The sequence below is a fragment of the Balaenoptera acutorostrata genome, chromosome 20 (genome assembly GCF_949987535.1).
Source record: "Balaenoptera acutorostrata chromosome 20, mBalAcu1.1, whole genome shotgun sequence".
Classification (NCBI taxonomy): Eukaryota; Metazoa; Chordata; class Mammalia; order Artiodactyla; family Balaenopteridae; genus Balaenoptera; species Balaenoptera acutorostrata.
Genome location: NC_080083.1, coordinates 3772523 through 3790859, shown reverse-complemented (window position 1 = coordinate 3790859; position 18337 = coordinate 3772523). Strand labels below are relative to the sequence as shown.

At 43.9% G+C, this 18337-nt stretch overlaps 1 protein-coding gene across 1 annotated transcript in view; it reads left to right on the top strand.

Annotated features, from left to right (window-relative positions):
* The window catches only part of LOC130705866 (heparan sulfate glucosamine 3-O-sulfotransferase 3B1), a 43042-nt gene extending 37468 nt beyond the window's left edge, over nt 1-5574 (top strand). The window contains exon 2 of the mRNA XM_057535567.1: nt 1861-5574. Coding sequence (XP_057391550.1) covers nt 1861-2479 — 619 coding nt within the window. The 3' untranslated portion in view covers nt 2480-5574. The remainder of the gene's footprint in view (nt 1-1860) is intronic.
* The last annotated feature ends 12763 nt before the right edge of the window (nt 5575-18337 follow it).

The following is an 18337-nucleotide window of genomic DNA, read 5'->3' as shown; positions in this document are numbered from 1 at the left end:
GTGCAGACCTTGCTTCCTTACACCCTTTCCCGGACGCTGTCAACAGAAGGGAATTGACAGCATTTCCTTGGCACCCAGGCTTGGTCACAAGGAGTGTCACAGGCCTCCCAGGAACCCTGGGGGGTGGGCATCATCCTTTATCTCACGGTCAAATGAGAAAACTGAGGCATGGACAGGTGAGGAGCACATCCCTCAATCAAGGGGGTGCTGAGACTCAGACCGGAGGCTGGACTTCGGCGCCCACACCAGGTCAGACGGACCCTCTGAAGACAGACCCCAAACCCACTCCATCTGCCCTGGCCCTGGAGAACTTGGCGGGTTGGGTTTCCTTCAGTCATAGCGGTATAGCACTTGGATGCTGAATATTAAACCCTTTCTTGTAGACTCAGTCTAGGTGCAAATGGCTGAACACTGGAAACAACTAGAACTTGAGCAAACTCGACCTGCTTTTGAGTGAAATGCAAAATTAGTTGAGAACCGGGCCCCTCTTTAATCCTTCATCACATTAGCCTGATGACACGGCTACGTTTGTCTAAGTGGTTAATGGGCAAAGTGGGTCAATCCAGCTTTAGCTTAAGCCGGGGGCAGCTGCAGGGCTGCAAGGCAGTCCTTCGGTGAGAAGCCTGCTTCCTCTAACTTGCTATGAAGGAGGAACCCGTTGCCCTTTCTGCCGCTTGCAATAGAGTTTATATCGTCATTTCTATAAATGTCTCCCTAGAGGGATTTTGGTCTCAGTAGATTAGGGATGCGTTGAAGCTGGAAGTTCAGAATGTCCTACTGAGAGGTAAATATTTGGTCAAAAATGATGTGGAAATTGTCTTTTTTCCAATTCCTGGGCCCAGGTTGGAATCAATCAGAAATCTCTATCCCATAGCAAATGGAAGATTGTACATCTGTGACCACTACTTAGTGTCCGATTAGGTAACACATCTCCTTCTGATGTACACACACCAACGTGTACACACGCATGCTCAGCGTGGTCCTACTGTGTGCTGTAAACTGTGTACTGAACACGGTCATAATGATCTTAATAATGGAGTAGTAGCCGCAGCTAGTGAATATCGAATATATAACGTATGCCAGGCACGTTCAAAGCATATCGTGATCATTAATTGTCTTAATCCTCATTAAACTCCCATAAGGTTGGTATTATCATCTTTAGTCTTACAGCTGAGGAGAGAGGGCCAGAAAGTAAGTTGCTGAAAATGAGACAGCTTATAAGTGACCGAACTGGGATTTGAACCCAAGCGGTCTGATGTCCAAGCCCACGGTGCTTAAATGTTAAGCTAAATGCTTCCATTTTACAAACCCCGCAACAACCGAATGCAGTGGGTGGAAATCATTCCCGTTTCACATATTCGGATGCTGAAACTCAGGGAGCAAATCAGGCTCAGTCTTATATCATTGATTCCTGTGATTTTTAGTGCTAATCACCACACAGAACTGCTTTTTCGTCCAAATATCATGTCCTATCTTTCCTGTAGGTTATAGCAGTTTTGCCTACATACTTATGTTTAAATTATGCTAAGATAGATATCATACAAGTCTCCCTGCCTATGCCAGGCACTTTTCTAAGCTGTTGAGGTATATTAATACGTTTAATCATCACAACAACCGTAGGAGATCGGTAGTATTATTATTTCCCATTAAGTGCATCCACGAGGAACCAAGGGTGCACAGCCTTGCGTCTGTGCGACTTCTCCGCGATCACGGTCACACATCCATTAAGTGGAGCGGTCGGTATCTCAACTCAGGCTCCGGGTCTGTAAGACCCTCCCTCTCCCGGGAAGGAGCTCGCGGTGGCAATCAGGGGAAGGCGCTCAGTCTTCAGGCTCTAACGTGCCTTTCTGCTCCGCCCAGGGACCTGATGCCGAGGACCCTGGAGGGGCAGATCACCATGGAGAAGACGCCCAGCTACTTCGTGACGCGCGAGGCGCCCGCGCGCATCTCGGCCATGTCCAAGGACACCAAGCTCCTGGTGGTGGTGCGGGACCCGGTGACCAGGGCCGTCTCGGACTACACGCAGACGCTGTCCAAGCGGCCCGACATCCCCAGCTTCGAGAGCCTGGCCTTCAGGAACCGGACGGCGGGCCTCGTGGACCGGGCGTGGAGCGCCATCCAGATCGGCCTGTACGCCGAGCACCTGGAGCGCTGGCTGCGCCACTTCCCCGCCCGGCAGCTGCTCTTCGTGAGCGGTGAGCGGCTGGTGCGCGACCCGGCCGGCGAGCTGGGCCGCGTGCAGGACTTCCTGGGCCTCAAGCGCATCATCTCCGACAAGCACTTCTACTTCAACCAGACCAAGGGCTTCCCCTGCCTCAAGAAGGCCGAGGGCAGCGGCCGCCCTCACTGCCTGGGCAAGACCAAGGGCAGACCCCACCCCGAGATCGACGGCCAGGTCCTGCGGCGGCTGCGCGACTTCTACCGGCCCTTCAACCGCAAGTTCTACCAGATGACGGGCCACGACTTCGGCTGGGACTGATCAGACCCTCCCGCCCCCACCCCCCGCCTCCCCTACCCGGGGCTTAGGAAATATTGAGAGAGATTATATGTATGTAAAATGTACAGAAATCTATTTTATAATAATTTATTTTTAATTCATAAGCAATTAATTCACTAAGCTGCCTAGCCACGCTCTTTAGAGAGTCACATAATCTGTTAACATTCCAAAGTGTTTCTAATATTTTCTTCTTGTCTTCACAATGGATGGTGCTTCCTTTTTTTTTTTTTTTTTTCTTTCTTTCTACCCATTGTATTTAAAAAGAAGAAAAGCACAACTTGAGATTTTTGTTGTTACGGGTATGCAGCCTTCGATCGCTGTCTGGATGCACTTGCCCACCTCCTCATATGGAAGCTTCCACCTCCCTTCCTGCCTGGGCACCTCTGGGAGCTCTGGGCCGCCAGACCTTCACATAGCAGCTTTCTCGCTGACGTGCTGACACATCCAAGGGCGTAGACTCCAAACCACAGCGCTCGGTTTTCCCCCCAAGTCCGCTCAGCACACAGGGGAATCACTACCTTGGCAGGAACCTCCACATCCTTTCAGAGTCTGCCTGTCAGGGCCCTTGACTTTACCTTTGGATTCTGAAGGATGCCCCCTGCCTCATCTTCTGCCCCATCCCTGGTTCAATGACCGGCTTGAAGTGTATGCAAATATCAGTCCCCACTTCTGCAGGTCCCGTGTGTGAGATGCTCGGCTGCTGCTTTAGAAATAAAGACGATCCCTTCTAATTTGCATGCGAGTGCATCGTGTTCCGTTCTCCAGGCAGACGGTTCTGCTTTGACACACCAAAGAATCCCCTAGGCCAGCAGAGCCACCGGATCGAACCAAGGGTGCCGGGTGTCGAGACCTGCAGGGGTCAGGTTCATCCCACGCCATCTGAGTCTACCAAGGTGCCACTAGGTGCGGAGCCAGCCCCTGTTTGGTGTCTGGAACTCCCCTCCCTGGAATTCCTAGCTCATCTCAGACAACACGCTCTGTAGCCAACAGCCAAACAGCGAGAACCAGGAGAGGCTCTTGTAAAAAGAGACTGGGAACGCTGGCCCGTGTTGCCTGCAAGCGCTCGAGCCTGTGCCGCTGTCCCTTGTTTTAGCCAGGCCCTGGCAGAAGGGGTGTCAGCACTGTTGCTGGTGACGCAGAATGCCCTCCCCTACCTCTCCGTGGAGGGGGCAGAGGAGGGGTCATTTGTGATGACCAGCTAGTGGCATTTGGGTAACCATATAGCAATATCAAAGAACTGTCATTTATGTTCTACTTTCACTAAGGAACATATGGGAAGATACTGTCAAAATGGTTGGGTTGTGATATTTACAAAGGACACTTTGGTATGTTCTATGGGATAACTCGCTCGCCAGTGAAACAAAACACTGGTCTTTACGGGATGTCTTATTGATAATCTGGTCTGTCTTTGCCCACAAGTTTTAGCCCCGACGTAGCTAGTTCGTGCTTAGCTGCAAAGCTAAGGTGTAGAAGGATGGGCACGAGGACGTGGAGGCGGAAGCTCTGTGCATTCCTGAGATGCTGTGTGCATTTCATAGCTTTGTTACTGCCTCTACCAAGCCGTGTAGAACCTGCACTTAGGGGAACGCCCATAATCATGGCATGGCTCTTCCCTCTTGCTGCTTGGGTGTCAAAGACATCTTCATGAGGGTGCTAATTGATCGTGCATTTCTCCAATCAGAAGGCTCATTAGAAATAAAACTGGGAACACCTCTTTTCCGTTACAGCATAACATCGCTCAAAGTCAAAGCCAGCCCACATCTGCCACCCGATCCGGCCCTGTCCGCTTTCTGTCTACTCTCGTGCTCTGACATTGTGTGTGATGTCAACTTGCAAAAAAAGTTCAGAGAAGGGTTTGCCACAAAGCAGCAGGGAAATGCACATGAACTTTTCCTTCCCCTCCAGGTCCCTGCTCATCTTTCTAAGCTGGACCATTTTTGATTAAGTTGTTTATTCCCTGCCTTAAAACTGAAACAGGAAATCCTCAGAGAGGAGGAGGGTCATTTAGTCATGAACACTGAAGTGAGTCAAGATTCTATTCTGGGTCAAATCCTTGAATCCAAACAGATGTCGATAATTAGCACTGAAGGACTAGAGTGAGTTTTTCTGTGGAAGACAAATAAATCAGACTTCCTGTGCATCTCTTCCGAGGAGTCTGACGGCTTACGGTTCCTGACGGCTCCTGACTCAGCATCGGCCCCAAGGTTACACCCCCATCGCGTGATACTTATTACAGGGCACACGTGTCTTCCTCCTGGAGAAGTTGGGCGATACATAAAATTAGGCCTTGACTTTCTTCCTGTTCTAGCCATCTGCACGACCACCGACTTAACCTTTTAGCTGCTAGAAGACAAACACCATTTCTGGTTTGGCAATTTGTCCTAACACGTTTTGGGTTTCTTCCGGATTACAGGAAAAGCTCTGATATTCATGGGGTACTTTATTCCGCTCAGTTTGTTTAAAAACAAACAAAAAGGTTAACAAAAAATTTGGAGGTTGTTATTGTTCCTGTCGAGCCCATGCTGTCTTTGAGGTGTTCGTACTTGGTAAGTGGTACCTGGAAGGGTGTTTAGGTGTAGTGATTGCATCATAAACGTTTAATTGGAAGATGAAGGAAGAGAAGTTGTCTTCTTCATGGGATCCTCCTATGAAGTCATTTTGAGTGACAGGTACCTTATAGGCCTTTGGAGAAACACAGTTTCAGATCCTACCAGGATATTTTCATGAGAAAGGAAAATGGAAGGTTCCGCTAAACTAGAAACACATAGTGTCTAAAATGCTGACATGGAAGTCAATGTCCTTTTTCTTTTTAGTTGATCAAGAAAGATGGTCAGTAAAACTTCAAGGTGTGGTTAGATATTTTTTTTCACTTTTGTAACATTAATTTATGACTGAGTTTCATTCAGCCCAGTAACCTGGAATACTGCAAATTCTAGCAGTGTGTCCTCTATAACCTGGATGTTAGAATAACCAATATGTACAAAAAGAAAAAAAAATTAAATCAAATATTTTGTCCTATGTATAACACAAATTAATTTTACACAGAGAAAGATGTTTCTAGGAAAATGAAATTCTGGTAATTCATACTATTTCTTTTTATGAACAAATAAAATATATTTTACCAACTTGTGGGTAATTCTGTGTTTTATTATATGTTGTGGATGGGCAAGGGGATGGTGTTTGATTGAATAATCACATGCATGCACACACACACAAAGGTATTCCAAAGGCACGCTGATCTTTCGTATTTTAAAAGATTTGATCCAAAATCCAAATAGTCTGCAAGTATTTGGGGTAGATTTTTTGTAAATGACTCTGAAGGCTGCAAGATCAGTGAGCAAGCTCCTGCCCCCTGGAGACTGTCCATGGGACCCCAAGAACGCCATGTGCTACAACTTCAGTGCCTCAGGGTCTGGCCAGGGTGGGTGTGAGGGGCTGTCATGCGTGGGCATGTGCCACACTATGGGTGCCATGTAGCAGGGCACTGTTGCCTGGTGATTTGGGGGAAGGTAGCATTCTCTTCTCACATTTTCAGAGTATTCTCACGTCTGTCATTTGGAGTTCCTTGTCTTTGGGATGGAGTGGAAAAGGGTTTGGACAAGAGGGCATTTCCGTATCTGTTTTCTCTTGACATAGCACACCACCTGCACCGTTATGGATTATTATTTACTACTTTAAACATATGATTCATTCTTTTTTTTTTTTTTCTTTTAAGATTGATTGATTGATTGATTGATTGATTGATTGCTATGTTGGGTCTTCGTTTCTGTGCTAGGGCTTTCTCTAGTTGCGGCGAGCGGGGACCACTCTTCATCGCGGTGCGCGGGCCTCTCACTATCGCGGCCTCTCTTGTTGCGGAGCACAGGCTCCAGACGTGCAGGCTCAGTAGTTGTGGCTCACGGACCCAGCTGCTCCGCGGCACGTGGGATCCTCCCAGACCAGGGCGCGAACCCATGTCCCCTGCACTAGCAGGCAGATTCCCAACCACTGCGCCACCAGGGAAGCCCTGATTCATTCTTTTACTTAATTTTTTTTCAATTTTCAATTGAGATTTATTTTCATTTGGTACACCTCTGGTTGCGTTTTAAAATAGCCGACACTAAGTTGATACATTAAGGCTCAAACCCAAGAGTTCTGACTTCTTCTTTTTCTTTTTTATAAACCACTTTATTGAGGTGAGATTGGCATACAAAAAGTGTACATATTTAGTGTATCCCACTGGATGAATTTGGTAATAATTATACACCCATTAAACCAATGCCACCATCCATGCCATGAACATATGCATCACCTTCAAAAGTTTCCTCCCACCATTTTTATTTACTGTTTTTGTGGTAAGAACATTTTACACAAGATCCACCCACTCAGCAAATTTTTAAGTATTCAACATAGTATTGTTAACTATAGACACTGTGGTGTATAGTAGGTGTCTAGGACTTAATTCATTTTATATAACTGAAACTTTTATTCAATTTAAAAAGGAAACATATTACAGTTTTAGGTGAATAGCCATTACCTCTTGCCATAAAGAGGAGGTAATAATAAAAAACGTAGATACAGTGAAAACAAAGAGACGCTAGTAATCTCTAGTTATATATGACTCAAGCCACGTTGGCCATAAGCTATCCACTGCTCCCGGCAAAGGTCACTCCTGTTGAAGACTAGCACTCACCTGAGATGTGCATCTTGCCGTGAAGGCTGGAAGAGACTTGAAGAGGAAATGATTGCTCATGCTTTTTGGTGTTGAGTCCAGCCTAGCATTTTGGAAAGGTAGTGAAAAGAATGCCCCTCCAAATAGGAAGATCCCTGCTCGTCAGTCTAGAGACAAGTCTCTTGTTAACACCTGGTTTTCAGAAGCCTGCAGTTTATAGAACTTGTTCCTTCAAACCTAGGAGTATGCCACTAGGTGATATATGCGTGGGCCTTGAGTGCTGACCTGACTTTGCACCTCACCCCATCGGTTTTTTGCTTTTTCTACAGAAAGGTAATAAAATGGACCTAAAATCTACTCATTAACCTGATGGCACAGTTTAGAGCAGTATTTCTCAAGCTTGGGCAAATACTCGAATGACTGAGAGAGGTCTTAAAAATTACTGAAGCTCTAACACACCTTAGACCAATTACATTAGACTCTCTAGGGGATGAGGCCCCGACACTGGTGTATTTAAAAAGCTCCCCAAGCATGGACCTTGAGGGCATTACGCTTAGTGAAATAAGTCAGACAGAGAAAGACAAATATTGTGTCATCTCACATATATGTGGAATCTAAAAATGGCAAACGCAGAGGAACAGAGCAGAATGCTGGTTGCCAGGGGCTGGGGGATGGTGGAAATGGGGAGATATTGGTCAAAGGGTACAAACTTCCAGTTATAAGTGAAAAGTTTGGGTATCGGGGACTTCCCTGGTGGTCCAGTGGCTAAGACACAGCGTTTCCACTGCAGGGGACACGGGTTCAATCCCTGGTCGGGGAACTAAGATCCTGCCTGCCACGCAGCGTGGCCAAAAAATAGAAAAAAAAAAGTTTGGGTATCTAACATATAGCACAGTGATTATAGCTTATAATACTGTACTGTGTATTTGAATGTTGCTAAGAAAGCAGATCTTAAACGTTCTTACCACAGAAAAAGAAATGATAAATACGGCACAGGATAGAGATGGTAGCTAATACAATGGTGGTCATCAATTTGCAATTTATTTTATTTTATTAATTTTTATTTATTTATTTTTTGGCCGTGCCACACTGCATGACATTCAGGATCTTAGTTCCCCGACCAGGGATTGAACCTGTGCCCCCTGCAGTGGAAACGCAGAGTCCTAACCACTGGACCGCCAGGGAAGTCCCTAATTTGCAGTTTATAAACATATCCAATCAAGATGTTGTACACCTTAAACTTACACAACGTTAAGTGTCAATTATATTTCAGTAAAGCTGAAAAAATTAAAAAATAAAATGAAATTAAATAGAAAGCTCCCCAAGTGATTTTTTTAAAAATTATTTATTTATTTATTATTTTTTATTTTTGGCTGTGTTGGGTCTTCGTTTCTGTGCGAGGGCTTTCTCTAGTTGCGGCAAGTGGGGGCCACTCTTCATCGCGGTGTGCGGGCCTCTCACTATCGCGGCCTCTCTTGTTACGGAGCACAGGCTCCAGACGCACAGGCTCAGTAGTTGTGGCTCACGGGCCTAGTTGCTCCGCGGCATGTGGGATCTTCCCAGACCAGGGCTTGAACCCGTGTCCCCTGCATTGGCAGGCAGGTTCTCAACCACTGCGCCACCAGGGAAGCCCTCCCCAAGTGATTTTAACATGTAGCCAAGATTGAGAGCCTTGGTTCTCCAAGTGTGTGTCCTGGACCATGTCAGCATTCCCTGGGAAGCCGATAGACATGTAAATCCTCAGGCCCCATCTCAGACCTACTGAGTCAGAAACTCCGCATTTCAGAAGCTTTCCAGATGATTCCGATTCCTACTAAAGGTTGAAAACCACTGTGTTAGGGCATAGACTTCATTTCCTTTTGAAACTGGAGAGCTTGGATTCCTATTCAGGTACCTTTTCCCCTGTCCCATGATCTTTACCAAGTCCATTACTAAGCGGTCACCCCTTCTAACTCTGGGTCTCCTTTAAGGGAATGTCGATCTCACAGCATTGCAAACAGTGGCCATGGCTGTCTGGCTTCCCTCACTCTGCCGTGTCCTATTTTGTCGGGCAGCCCCCAAGCTATCATCGCTAACATGTTCCTGAAACTGCCTGAAAGTGGGATGATAGACTTATATATCATAAGGGGTTTTTAAAAGAGAGCTAGAATCCTTTAAAGCCCTAATGCAACTTCCCTTCTCGATTCAATGTTCAATAATGTATTTCCAGCACTTTGTATAGGATCCATAATTATTTCTCCTATCCTTCACAACTGAATACACAACTGACTCCCTCAGGGGCACCGATGGGCCATTCAAGGCGGAAGATTCCCCCGGGGGTCACGTTCTCAGTTATGAAAAGCTCATCTAAACCGACAGTGCCCATCACTAGCATCTAGTTTTATTTTTTCATTCCCACTCTTGTTTATTATTACTGGGGGCGAAAGATGATAAAGTACTCACGAGATAGCACAAGATCTGCTGTAGTAACATATCTGTGGGCTCAAGCCTGCATTCCTCCTTTGAGAGCTTGGGATAGTCTGTTCCCATCCAACAGTCTGTTTTCTGGGAACTGAAAGGGGTTTGAGGTCCCCAGGGCGTAGTGTCCTGAGAAAGGTGAGTAGAACGCACTGATGAGCCTTCCTTCAGCCTTCATACTTGTGCAGGTGCTAGAGGCTCTTTTATATCTTTACAAAGATAAAGATGAAGCTGTTATCATTCGTCCATGGAATCCTGGCCTCAAAACATCTAGACCTTGCGTGCTTTCTCTTTTGATATATTTAGCAGAAGAAGTAACAATGGAGGACACCACATCTCCATGGGAAGCCGTCAACAACAGAAGACTCTGGAAATTCTTGGGAAGGGGAGTCGTCTGACGGGGGGGATGTTCAGAGACGTGTTTGGGATACGCTATTCCGTGTGACTTGAAGCAAGAAGAAGCTGGGTGCAGAGATGAGTTCATTCGTTCAGTAAATATTTACCGAGTGCCTACCACTGCTCGGGACACAACCTAAATAAGACACATGTCCTGCCTCAAGTAATTCCTGGGGGAGGCGAAGATGCAACGCAGTGTGACAAGGGGGCCATGAGGAGGAGCTGTGGGAAAGCAGGACATCGGGGACCAGCCTGATTGGGGGTGGGGGAAGGGAAGGGTCAAACCCATCCATCCGGTAGGATGCAGCCAGGTGATTGGCTGGAGGGTGGTCGGGGGGCAGAGGGAGAGAATCATGGCAAAGATCTAGATGGGTAGGAATCCGGCCAGTTGGGAACTGCAGGCTGATCAGTGGGGCCGTGCATGGAGTGTGTGGGAGAGGGGCGAGAGGGTTCTGGAGGGGCCAGCAGAAGATGGTACTGCAGGCAAGTTCACCACAGTCCAGCTGCCTCTGAGCTGCAGAGCCACAGGTTCCTCCAGCCGGCTGCCTACCTGACACCTATTTGGACGTCTCCCTGAGCATCTCAGATAAAAACATGCCCCCAGCTAAACTCTAGGTTCTCTTTCCTAAATCTCCTCCCGTCATCTCGCCTGCTCAAAAGCAAAAATAGTGCATCCCTGGGGCCAAGAGCTGCTCCCTCCTTCGTGGCCAGCTCACCGGATAGACCCCGTTCCTGGCTCTGCCCTCGCCCATGGCCTTGTGGGTTGGCCTACTTTGAAGCTCTCCTACAGGTTAGGAAATCCTTTCAAACTTCTCATGGGCCATTAACATCTTTCCTTCTTTCAGGGTGTTCTTTGAATGGACTGCCCTGTTTTGGAGGCAAGAAACATAAATACATCCCTGAAAAAATAAATTTTGACTTGAAGAGTTTGTAAAATCCAATTCTTTATCATCTTGATCATCTCCAGTCCCTAAGTTGGTGAAATAACATTTCAAAACTGTCATAAAGAAAAAAAAAAAAAGGTCCGGATACACAGTGATTGATTTGAAGGGCCTGACAGCTCTAGTACTTAGCTTGGAATTTATGAATCAAAAGCTTTAAAACTTAACCCAAGAAAGTTTTTTTAAGTACTACTATTTCCACCTAATTAAGGACTGTCATACAAATATGATTTATTTACAGTTATCATTCATGTATAGTGTAGAATTATCCAAGTTTTAAAAAAAATTTCTAATGACTTTTGTGCATTAACTCAATCAAGAGACTTTATTAAAATATTATCTTTCCCCACCTGGATAAAGAAATTAATGCCTACTTATTACATGAAATTTAGAAACGATAGAAAAATATAATGAGAACATAAAAATCACTTGATTCCTACCACCTGGAATTAAGCGTGGTGAACACCTAAAGGATCATATATTCAACTTTTTCTGTGCATAGTTGTATGTAAATTTATGTGTGTATAACATAAAGACGATAAAAATATGTAATTTTGTATCCTGCTTTATTTATTCAACAGAAAATTTGTACTCATTAAACTTGCTCCTAACAATATGCATTATTAGAAAACATAATTTTTAGTGACCTCAAAGTAGTCCATCTTATGGATTTATCATAATTTGCCTTTTTCCTGTTATTGGAATTTGTGCCTGTTTCTAATTTTTTACTATTATAAATAACGCTTCAATGAAAATTTTGTACATAAATACTTATCCATTTTGGATTATTTCCTTAGTCTAGATATGAACAGGATTAGTTAGTGAATACAGAATCAAAGGTTATGACCTTTATAAAGACTTCAAATAATTGCTTTCTCTCTTTTTTAACCATAGTTATATGGGAAAAATGGTTCTTCTGCAGTATCAGGTGGAAAAGAGTAGGATGTGAAATTGTATCTTCATCGTTACCTCAGTTATTTAAAACACATTAAAATATGTGTCATACAAGAAGAATATATTGTAGTGATTGCCTCTGAGTAGTGAATTATTTCACTCACTTCTTTAGACTCTTAAACTTTTTTGTGGACAGTCTTTCTGCCCCCCGCCCCCCATGACATATTTTTACGGGCCACCAATAGTACCCTGTGTTCACCTCTATCCGTGCACTGCTTTCTCTTATTTTAAATTCTTGATTTACTTTTTTTCTTTCTTTTTTCAAGATGGTTATTTTTATAAATGAAAGGTATGCACGCCAATGAATTCTTCAAGGCTTCTAACCTAAATGAAGCCCCCCGAGTCACCTGCCTCTTTCCACGCCTCAGAAAGCATTCCGTTTCAACTCGTTTGGTGGATTTTTTTACATTGTATTCGCCTTCAAATTCTTCTGATGACAGATTACTCCACGATCGAAGTTTATTAGTAGACACACAATTAGTGCTGAAGCCTTAAAGTTTTCTTCACAATATTCATGTCAAAATAAAGGTTCAAGTTAAGTTAAAATGAGCTTTCCTCAAGCTGGGTGCACAGACAGGATTAGATCAATCCATGATTCAGAACCATTTAATTTTAAAGAGAAAAGTACTAAATTATAAGTACAATTACAATTACTTAAGTTATATGTAATTACTAAAGAGTTTTAAAGCATACTGCCTTTTAAAAGGTTTTAATTAATAAGTTTATTCAGAATATATTTATTGATGACCAACGATATTCTGACAGTGGGGGATTGAGATGTCGTCCTTGACCTCATGCGGGTGACACTCTGTTGAGAGGTAAAATGATTCTGATACCCATTCCGGTGTGTGGTGTGGGTTTTCCAGCACCACCAAGGAGATGGCATCATGTCCACAGGTGAGGGCTCAGTCCTATTAGACTGTCCTACCTCTCGCTCCAGATGCCAATCACAAGTCCAGGTTGTCCCCTGGGATTCTGACCAACTGGCTAGAAATGGGAGGTTCCCACAAACCCCCTCCTTGGATTCACTTAAATGGCTGGAGCAGCTCACAGAACTCAGAGAAGGATTTTACTTACTAAATTTCCTGTTTATTATAAAAGGATATCGTTTCCCATAGGAACTGCCGGATGGAAGAGAGGCACAGGGCAAGACACGGGGAAAGGATGCATGTGTGGGATTAGTGCCCTTATAAAGGAGACGCCACAGAGCTGCTCGGCCCTTCCACCAGGTGAGGACACAGCAAGAAGTCCATGACTTGGAGGAGGGCCCTCTCCTGATCGCGCTGGCACCCTGATCTCAAACTTCCAGCTCCAGAACTTTGAGAAATAAATTTCTGCTGTTTAAAAGCTACCCAGGGCTGTGGTATTTTGTTATAGCTGCCGGAACGGACCCAGACAGCCTGTCAGTTGCACCACCGGAGACACTCACCTGGTCCCTGGAAGCATTGAGTTTCTAAGCCCTAGTGTGGAGGTGTGTGCTTAAATATTCTTTTTAAAAAAATTAGTGGTAAAATATACATAGAATTTACCATTTTAATCATTTTAAAGTGTATGTTCAGGGGTATTAAATTCATTCACGTTGTTGTGCAACCATCACCACCATCCATCTCCAGAACTTTTCTCATCTTCCTAAACCGAAACTCTGTCCCCATTAAACACTAATTCCCCATCCCCTTCTCCCCTGGCCCTTGGCAACCTCCAACCAACTTTCTGTCTCTATGGATTGGACTCATCTAGGGACCTTGTAAAGTGGAATCATACAGTATGTGTCCTTTTATGACTAGCTTACCTCGCTTAGCACCCATCCTCCAAGTTTATCCATGTTGAAGCAAGTTAAAATCTTCTTCTTTCATTGGCAGAATAGTATTCCATTGTGTGTATGGACCACATTTTGTTGATCCATTCATCTGTCGATGGACACTGGGGTAGCTTCCACATTTTGCCCACTATGAACATGGGAGTGAAATATCTGAGTCCCTGCTTTCAATTCTTTGGGGTATCTACCCTTAAATATTCTCCTGCGTAAGTTCACATAGGGAAATTTACCCCCCCGGGGTTTGTATGCATGTTTGGCTCCCAGCTTGTAGGTACAGGCTAACACAAGGATCTTTTCTCCTAATGAATCTCAAGGGTGCACCCTGTTACAAGCTACAGGGCAGTAACGGGAACAGAATTTCACGGTTGATCTCCACCGCCTCCCCGCTAAATGGTTGTAAAAATGGGGGAGTGTGTGGGTGAGAGATTATTGTTATTTTAATTATTTTTGAGTCTTGAGAAATTAATCAGTGTCCCAGTGATTGTTTACATTTGGCCATATTAGAACTGATCCCAGCTCAGCTGGCTTGTCCAGCTGTTCACAGATGTTGAAATCTAGGAGGCTCATGAAAAGGGGTGCTGAAGGTATTTTCCTAATGATGTGTAACTAGTCAAAAATGACCTATGTGATTCCTACCCCAAATTTAGTTTAATCCATGACCTTTCTTTGCTCAGAAAGGAGGGAGATCAAAAATATACTGTGACTACTGTAGTCCTTTGAAAATGGTGGCTTTCTTCCTGGTTGAAATGGTTATTTCCGTTACCAGGAAAAATATGGCTACAATACTATGGCCTGGATTTGGGGGGGACCTGCTTTATTTAGTAATACAAATAACTTATACATAGCATCAAATCATTCTATGAAAACGAGAGGCAATTTTGTCCTTAAATTTCTTTGTATTGATTCTGTTTACCACAGGCTTGTTTATATTAATAATTTCACACTGTTTGTGAGAAAAGGATTTGCCAGACACTGTTAATCCCAAACCAGGCACAGTGAGAATGTATTTGCTCGTCCATCTAATCAACAAATATTTACTGAAAACCAACTGTGAGCCAAGTGTCTCCATTGGGCTCACTTCAGAGCAGAGCCTGAGGCAAGGATGCAGTGCAGGTGGTTTATCTGTGAGGTCACCCCCGGAAGTGGGAGTGGGGGAGAGGCATGCAGTGAAAGGCGGGGCTCAGTCATGCTGTGGGCACCCGAGAAAGAATTGTCTATGTACAGGCCAGGAGGGCGGGGCATTTATTCCCACCCCTCATTGGTTGAGAGTTACCCCTGGGGGCATTAATTTGTTTGCATACCTCCAGCAAACTCCTCAATAAAAAGAAGCAGTTTCTTGAGATGGGGAGCTGTCAGCTTGCAGGAACCTGGGCCCTGGTGATGTGGGGTCGGCCACTGGCAGTGTCTGCTGTGCCACCTCGACTTCCTGCTAGGGATATAGCAGTGCCCAAAACAGGTACCCTCTCTGCTCTCATTTTTGGGGGAGGGGAGGACAGACACTAGACAAACACAAATTCTGGTTATAATTGTAATGAATGCCTATAAGAGTTTAGGATAAGTGCTTCATGGGGTGACTGACCCCATCTGGGGATGAAGATTATTTCAAATTCCAAATAAATGGAGTCTGAGTATATGATTTCTTGAGTATTTATTTATATATAAGAAAAGTTTGAAATTTGGTGTTGTAATTCCTATCAATTTTTATCATCATCCTGAGAGTTACTGAAGTATGCAGGATACCAGGTGAGAAACTCATGCTGGAACTTTTGGTGGTTCTGGCAGCCTGATTGTGGCTAGATTGCTCTGATTGGACTGGCTGAGCAGTTATGATGGAATGGTTTACACGTGGATACATTTAAAAACATATTATTTATTTTCTAATTATAGGAATGATATAAGTTTACTAGAGACAATAAGGAAACATATTATATAGTATGTATTATGCATAGTGATTATTATATATAGTATATATATTTATTATAAGTAAGCATAGTGATTTTATATATTTTATTTATCATAAATAATAGCAATTAAATATGTTATATATATTATAAATAATAACACTCTCAAGAAAAATGCCTTGTTTAAGGGTAATTTCCCTCCAATCCTTTTTATTCACATGTATATGCTAAGTCCTTGAGTCATCAATTTAATATTTAGTTTCCCTTATCCTTGGATATTCCTGAAAATGCATTGCATGTAGTGAGTTGTAAAACTACAGAAGTGCAGGATTTAATCACATACTAATTGAGTGAATGAGTCTCGCCAACCAACCCATGAGTACGCTCATTTTACTAGAAATATTCTGTTCTCTGTAAAGTTGGGGAAACACAAAATTTCCAGACCTCCCATCCCTGTGAACATCATGGATGTGTCATCTGTGAATATCAAGGTCACATGTGTGTGTATTTCTCATATATTTAGTTGAAATTATACCAACTGTGCAGTAACATCCTATTTTATTTAACACTATTTTTGGAGCATTATTACAATTTTTTCATCATGATAATTCTGATGGCCAAATGATATTCTATAGCATGAATATATCATAATTTGCTTTTATGTCCAATTCTACTATTGGAATGTAAGTTGCTTCTAGGTCTGTGTTACTTTAATCAATACTGCAGTGAATATCTTGAGGATTAGCCTGTGTCTGAATTTTTGAAAATTTCTTGGTATAGATATCTAAAATTGCAATTTCTCGGTCAAAGAGAATGAATATTTTTAAGGTTTCTAATAAATGTTGTCAAATTACCTTCCAGAAAAATTGAAATGTGGGTGTAAATTTTTAAAAAATTTCCTCAACTCTTCAATTACTTTGATGAATCTCTTTTGTCAAAATAATCAGTCTGGTTGTATTCAGAGCTTTTAGATGCCTTTACTTTCATTGTAAAAGGAATTTTACAATGAAAGTAAAATCTATTTTTCCTTTTTGGGGATTAAGTCCCAATTTTTTTAGATCACTGATGCGTAAGCCTTGTTTGTGAGTCTATATGATAAAGTGTGTACATATGTGCACATAAGCACGAGGCCAGTGGAATTCTGGACTTTTCCTCCACTTTTTGCCCTCCACTGTTATTATATTTTTCTTTGATGGTTTTTTAAAACCACGACTTTAAAGGTGGTTTCAGGATGACCTATTTATTTCCTCACTGAGATAATCTTTAAAGACCTAACATACCACCCAAAGCATGGAAGCCTTCAGGAGAAATTTGCTTTTGTTTTCTAGAAGAGGTTTACAGAGTGTTTTTAAAACCCCAGAGAAGATGAAGTTGTGTTTCCCCGAACACGACTCTCTTTCATGAAATAAAAACGGCCTGTTGACAACACGAGCTTGGAAACTCCGTTTCTTTGGCAGCAATTTTTCTCACTCTCAGATCAGAAGGAGGGGAGGACGGAGGCCTTGAACCGCTCTGCTCTTTCCCATTTATTTACCCAATTCTATCAGCTTGACCGTTGGAACCAATGAGTCGATTAGGTCAAATGGTTGACCAATGCAAGTTAAACAAGTTACTCGCTTTAAAAAAAATAATAATAAAAGCAACCTCTTTTCTTGTTAACCACTCAATTGACCACATGAAATGTCCTGTCCTTCTGCGTTTGTGTGGTGTTGACAGCCAGTTGAGGCGATCAGGACAGAGCGGAGATGAGGACAAAAGAGCCTGATAACACTTGAAGTTTGGGCTGACGGAAGGGTCAGGGGCCAGAAAAGCAAACTGAGATCAAGGATACACAGAGAGCTGGGGGCAAGGCCCATGCAAGCCCGCGGTCACCGGGAGAGCGGCTGGGCCGCAGAGCCCGGTGGGCCGGCTGGGTACACGGTCACCCCACGGGGAAGGCTGCTGGCTGAGGCCACTGCCTGCCATCCCAGCTGTACTTCGTCCCCCTCCACCCTGGTGAGAACCAGCCCTCCCTGGGTTCTGCCTGGGGACCCTGTAGGTGCAGAAAACTGAAAGCAGCTGGCAGGGAGGACTGCGGGGCAGAGGCAGGGCGCTGAGGTTGATTTGGGAAAGAATGAGCTTTACTGCTTCTTGCCCAGGCCACGCCATGTTTTAGGACCCGTTTGATTCTTCCTGAGAAAAGATGCCGGGCGCCGGGAGCTGGGGTCTCAGGGTGTGAGAGGTGCTCATCCATGTTCAGCCAAATCTAAGGGGAACCAGGGAAAGAAAAAAAAAGTTAACTGAAGACTCAACTTTTGACATGTGCTTCTCTCTTTTTTTTTTTAAATTTCTTTTATTGAAGTATAGTTGATTTACAGTGTTGTGTTAATTTCTGCTGCATGGAAAAGTGATTCAGTTATACATATATATACATTCTTTTTTTTTTAAAACCTTATGGCCCATTGATTTTAGTTTTATTTATTTATTTATTTATTTTTAAAATTTTTGGTTGCGTTGAGTCTTCGTTTCTGTGCGAGGGCTTTCTCTAGTTGCGGCAAGTGGGGGCCACTCTTCATCGCAGTGCGCGGGCCTCTCACTATCGTGGCCTCTCTTGTTGCGGAGCACAGGCTCCAGACACGCAGGCTCAGTAGTTGTGGCTCTCTGGCCCAGTTGCTCCGTGGCATGTGGGATCATCCCAAACCAGGGCTTGAACCCGTGCCCCCTGCATTGGCAGGCAGATTCTCA